This window comes from Terrapene carolina, unplaced genomic scaffold, assembly GCF_002925995.2.
Source record: "Terrapene carolina triunguis isolate 2854851 unplaced genomic scaffold, T_m_triunguis-2.0 Scaffold33620, whole genome shotgun sequence".
In the NCBI taxonomy this organism is placed as follows: Eukaryota; Metazoa; Chordata; order Testudines; family Emydidae; genus Terrapene; species Terrapene triunguis.
Window position 1 is genome coordinate 1 of NW_020697971.1, and position 4,446 is coordinate 4,446.

Consider the following 4,446-nt stretch of genomic DNA (forward strand, 5'->3'; position numbering starts at 1 on the left):
GGGGTTCCCTGGCTGTTCCACCCCTCCGGGGTCGCACGGAATTGGGAAGGGAAAGGGACGCGCTGCCCCAGGACCCCGCACCAATCGCCTGGCCTGTCCCTGGCTTAGGCCAACGATGCCTGCAAGTGCAACGGCTGGAAGAACCCCAACCCGCCCACTGCCCCCCGCATGGACCTGCAGCAGCCCGTGACCAACCTGAGCGAGCTGTGCCGGAGCTGCGGACATGCTCTGGGTAAGGCCTGGCAGCGCCTCCCCCTGGCGCGGGGACCCAGGGCTGGGAGAGCGTCGGGCTCTGCTCTGGTGGGGCTGGCAGAACGGGCCGGGGCTGCGTTTAGTGCTGTGCATGTCTCCGCGGCTCCCGGGCGATGCACCCGCTGGGCGATGCCAGGGTGTCACCACCTAAGCCTGTCCGTCTTCTTCGCTGCTCCCCCGTCCAGCTGACCACGTGTCCCACCTGGAGAACGTCTCGGAAGAGGAGATCAACCGGCTGCTGGGGATGGTGGTGGACGTGGAAAATCTCTTTATGTCGGTCCACAAAGAGGAGGACACGGACACCAAGCAAGTGTACTTCTACCTGTTCAAGGTACGGTGAGGGAGCAGCGGCTTGGCTCTGCCTTCGAGCCGCAAGGCTCCTCCGTGTAGCCGTTAAGGCGTTACGATACGCAGCGAAGGAGTCCAGTTTCCAGCCTAAAATCTGGCACATCTCTGCCTGCCTCTGGTCTGGTCGCTGGTCCGGGTAGTTACTTTCCAGGGCACGTTTGAAGTCAGCTCTGGGGCGGGGATTCCACTTTGTTCCATGGGAGTCCCTCTTCGTTTCTGCCCCCTGCCCAGAAGCGTTCACAGTCCTTCTCCGTGATATGTCACCAGGCTGGCCTCAAGGCAGGCGTCCCCTCGGCCTCAGGGCTGCGCCTTTCTGGAGGGAGTGCTCGTTACTCCACCTTCGATAAATGGAGAGTTTGTTCCCTTCCTGGGGAAACAGTCTGCACGTGTACAACAGCACGTATTATCCACTGAGAATGCATCTGATTTGTGTAGGACCTAGAGTAACTATCCCGTTGCTTTGTATCCTGTCTGGCAAGGGATGGAACTCTGCATTCCCGACATCTTCATGGCTATGTGTTCTGGTGGGCTCAGAAGCCCCCAGTATCCCTCTTCTTGAGCGAGGAATGCTAGTTCCTCGTCATACGAGATTGAAAGAGCCACTCCTCTCCTAACCTGCGTCTTGCCTAAAATTCCTGGAGTCACAGCTGATCTCTGCTCCTTTATTGGTGCTGTGAACTGTTCACCAGGCCCAAGGTGCGGCTGGCGGGACGTGGGAAGGAGCAGCGGATGGATTACATGAGACGCGGGGGCGAGTCTGTGTGTGGTCTCCTTTAGGCCTGGGAATAACGCGCTCATGTAGGGATCGAAGGCCAGTGAGCTGCTGATTTATTACAGTGATTCTCAACCAGGGGTACGTACCCCAGGGGTACGCAGAGCTCTTCCGGGGGTCCATCAACTTACCTAGATATTTGCTGTGTTTTACAACAGCCTACACAAAAAACACTAGCGAAATCGGTACAAAGTAACACGTCATACAGTGACTCATTTATACTGCTCTAGATATTGTATACTAAAACGTAAGCACAATATTTATATTCCAGTTGCTTTATTTTATAATTATATGGTAAAATGAGAAAATCAGCCATTGGGCTGTAGTAGTGAACTGTGACGCTTTTGTGTTTTTATGTCTGATTTTGTAAGCGAGTAGTTGCAGTGGGGGAGGTCTAGGTTGGATATTAGGAAACACTATTTCACTAGGAGGGTGGTGAAGCACTGGACTGGGTTCCCTAGGGAGGTGGTGGAATCTCCTTCCTTAGAGGTTTTTAAGGTCAGGCTTGACAAAGCCCTGGCTGGGATGATTTAGTTGGGATTAGTCCTGCTTTGAGCAGGGGATTGGACTAGATACCTCCTGAGGTCCCTTCCAACCCTGAGATTCTATGATTCAATGAGCTGTAACTTGGGGTACACAAGCCTCCTGAAAGGGGTGCCATTGTCTGGAAAGGCTGAGCGCTGGTGATTTATTGTATGTCTGGCAACCCACCTCAGGCAGCCCCACTGCAAGACTGGCTTAAAAGCAGAAGCTTTGCTGGAAACCAGATGTTGTCCCTGCCACCCCCGTCCCGAGCTGAATCCCCTGGGAGATACACTTCCAGGGAAGGTGTAAATCAACACAGCCCATTAAAGGCACCAGCGTGGCATCATTTAAGCCAGCCGGGGATCTGGCCGGCTGCTCCTGGCCCAGCTTGTAATGGTCACAGCTTTCTGTGGCTGCTGTAAGCCTCGCCTCGCCCCAGTCTCTGGTGTGACACATCCCTCTTGTCTCCCCAGCTGCTGAGGAAATGCATCCTGCAGATGAGCCGTCCTGTTGTAGAAGGGTCCCTTGGCAGCCCCCCCTTCGAGAAGCCGAACATCGAGCAGGTAACGCCAGCGCTCTGTAGCAGCTGTCCATTGTCACGGTGACCCAAAGACTGGTACGCCCTCTGCTGTAACACGCAGCTGGCCCTGAGCTAACGTGTCTGCCTGGACGCCCCCAGCGGGGGGAGAGGTGCTGGTGTCTTCCAATGACCCTCTTTTAAGCCTGACCGTGTGGCTTTTAGCTTCCTGGTGTCTCTTCCCCCTGCCCGAATAATCCTTGTATAACTCGGAGACGTTCCCTGCAACTGGCTGACTTGTTATCCACCCAGGGTCTGACACGGACGCGTCACTGTACATCTGGGTGCCTCAGTAGCAAACCAAGCCGCGTGTTAGCGCTGGTCCAAGGAAATCCATCCCCGGGGGCCAGTGCTGGGCGCGTTTGTTTCTCGTGGAGGTGACTGGTCTCCCGCCCTCACCCTGGAAGTGGGAGATCTTCGTAAGTCGGAGGGCAGGGGCGGGGAGGGCTCTGGTGAAGCTTGAGGGACAGGTCAGGAATTGCCAGGCGGGGTCAGACCAGGCTCCGTCTTGTCCAGTGTCGCGTCTCCAGGCTTGGGCCAGTGCACCTCCGAGCTGCAGCACTTGAAGAGCCTCCTGCGCTCCCAGTATTGCGGTCTGGGCTCTGCCGCCGCCCCTCGGTCCCAGCCCTGGGTCTCGCCGGTTGACCAAACCGGTCAGTGATGATCTCGTAGTGTTGATAAATCACCTGGGAATACTCGTCCCGCTACACCCGATCCATAACTGAACGCGGGTCTCGGCTGCTCCATCCCACACCTCCTGCAACTCCTCAGCTGCGTTAACCTCGCCTCATGCAGCCCCCCCGCCCCGTGTTCATGCGCAGAGCCAGCCCTGCGTCGGCTGCTGTGTGACAAAGCCCCTGACGCTCCGCCGGCACCCTGCCCCCACAGGGAGTCTTCAACTTCGTCCAGTACAAATTCAGCCACCTGCCCCCCAAGGAGCGGCAGACCATGTACGAGCTCTCCAAGATGTTCCTGCTCTGCCTCAACTACTGGAAGCTGGAGACGCCCTCCCAGTTCCGGCAGCGCTCGCAGAACGACGACGTGGCCACCTACAAAGTCAACTACACCCGGTGAGCGCTGGGGAGAGGGGCCGGTGCAGACCCCGTCGACCGTTCGTTGCATGCTGTGCTAACGGGGCTTTAGCTTGTGCCCCGCCCCCAAGTCTGGGGGAGCTCTGACCATGGCTCCCCTCACTTCACATCCCCAGTGGGGGGGTCTGGTCTCGCCCTCCTCTCCTGAGCTGCCACGTGCTAGTCCTGATCTCCCTCACCACACTCCCTGCTGTATTCCCAGCGACGAACCCTGGAGATCCTGAGCCTGCCGCTCTTAAGCACAGCACCTGCTGTGTCCTCGGAGTGCTGCCAGCAGCTGGCTCTGCCCCCGGCGGCTCAGTATGGCGCACAGCTTGCACCTGGGCCGGCCCGGCGGGTGGGCTTGTGGGTACTCGTGATGGTTCAGTGCCATGAAGCCAGCGTGCCTTGCCCCGGCCGGCTTGGAGAGACGGCGTCTCGGTGCTCCACACTCCGCTGGGAAAGGTCCCCTCTCTCGACTACCCCAGCCGCTGCCTCTCTGCCCCCATTGACCCTCCATTCCCAACAAGATGCAGCTGCGGCGCTTTGCACCCCAGCCCGTGGCTGCGACCCTAGTCATAACGCCAGCCCCTTGGGGGCGCTGGTACCGGCGTCCAGGAGCGGGCAGGTCCCTGGGAGTGTGCCCCTTTCTCCCCCAGCTGGCTGTGTTACTGCCACGTGCCCCAGAGCTGCGACAGCCTCCCCCGCTACGAGACCACCCACGTCTTCGGGCGCAGCCTGCTCAAGTCCATTTTCACCGTCACCCGCCGGCAGCTGCTGGAGAAGTTCCGGGTGGAGAAGGACAAGCTGGTGCCGGAGAAGCGGACGCTCATCCTCACCCATTTCCCCAAGTAGGTGGGGCTGGCTCCCGGGGCGTGGGGCTGGCTCCCGGGGCGTGGGGC

The 4,446-nt window shown here is 58.9% G+C and overlaps 1 protein-coding gene across 2 annotated transcripts in view; it reads left to right on the plus strand.

The window, feature by feature from the left end:
• Window positions 1–52: 52 nt before the first annotated feature.
• The window catches only part of KAT2A (lysine acetyltransferase 2A), an 11,824-nt gene continuing 7,430 nt past the window's right edge, over window positions 53–4,446 (plus strand). Inside the window, exons 1-5 of one of the 2 annotated variants that reach the window (XM_026663435.2) lie at window positions 53–232; window positions 438–583; window positions 2,371–2,460; window positions 3,363–3,544; window positions 4,204–4,395. In XM_026663435.2, the coding sequence (XP_026519220.1) occupies window positions 169–232; window positions 438–583; window positions 2,371–2,460; window positions 3,363–3,544; window positions 4,204–4,395 (674 nt within the window). In that variant the 5' untranslated portion in view covers window positions 53–168. The remainder of the gene's footprint in view (window positions 233–437; window positions 584–2,370; window positions 2,461–3,362; window positions 3,545–4,203; window positions 4,396–4,446) is intronic. The other variant, XM_026663434.2, reaches the window with a different exon arrangement.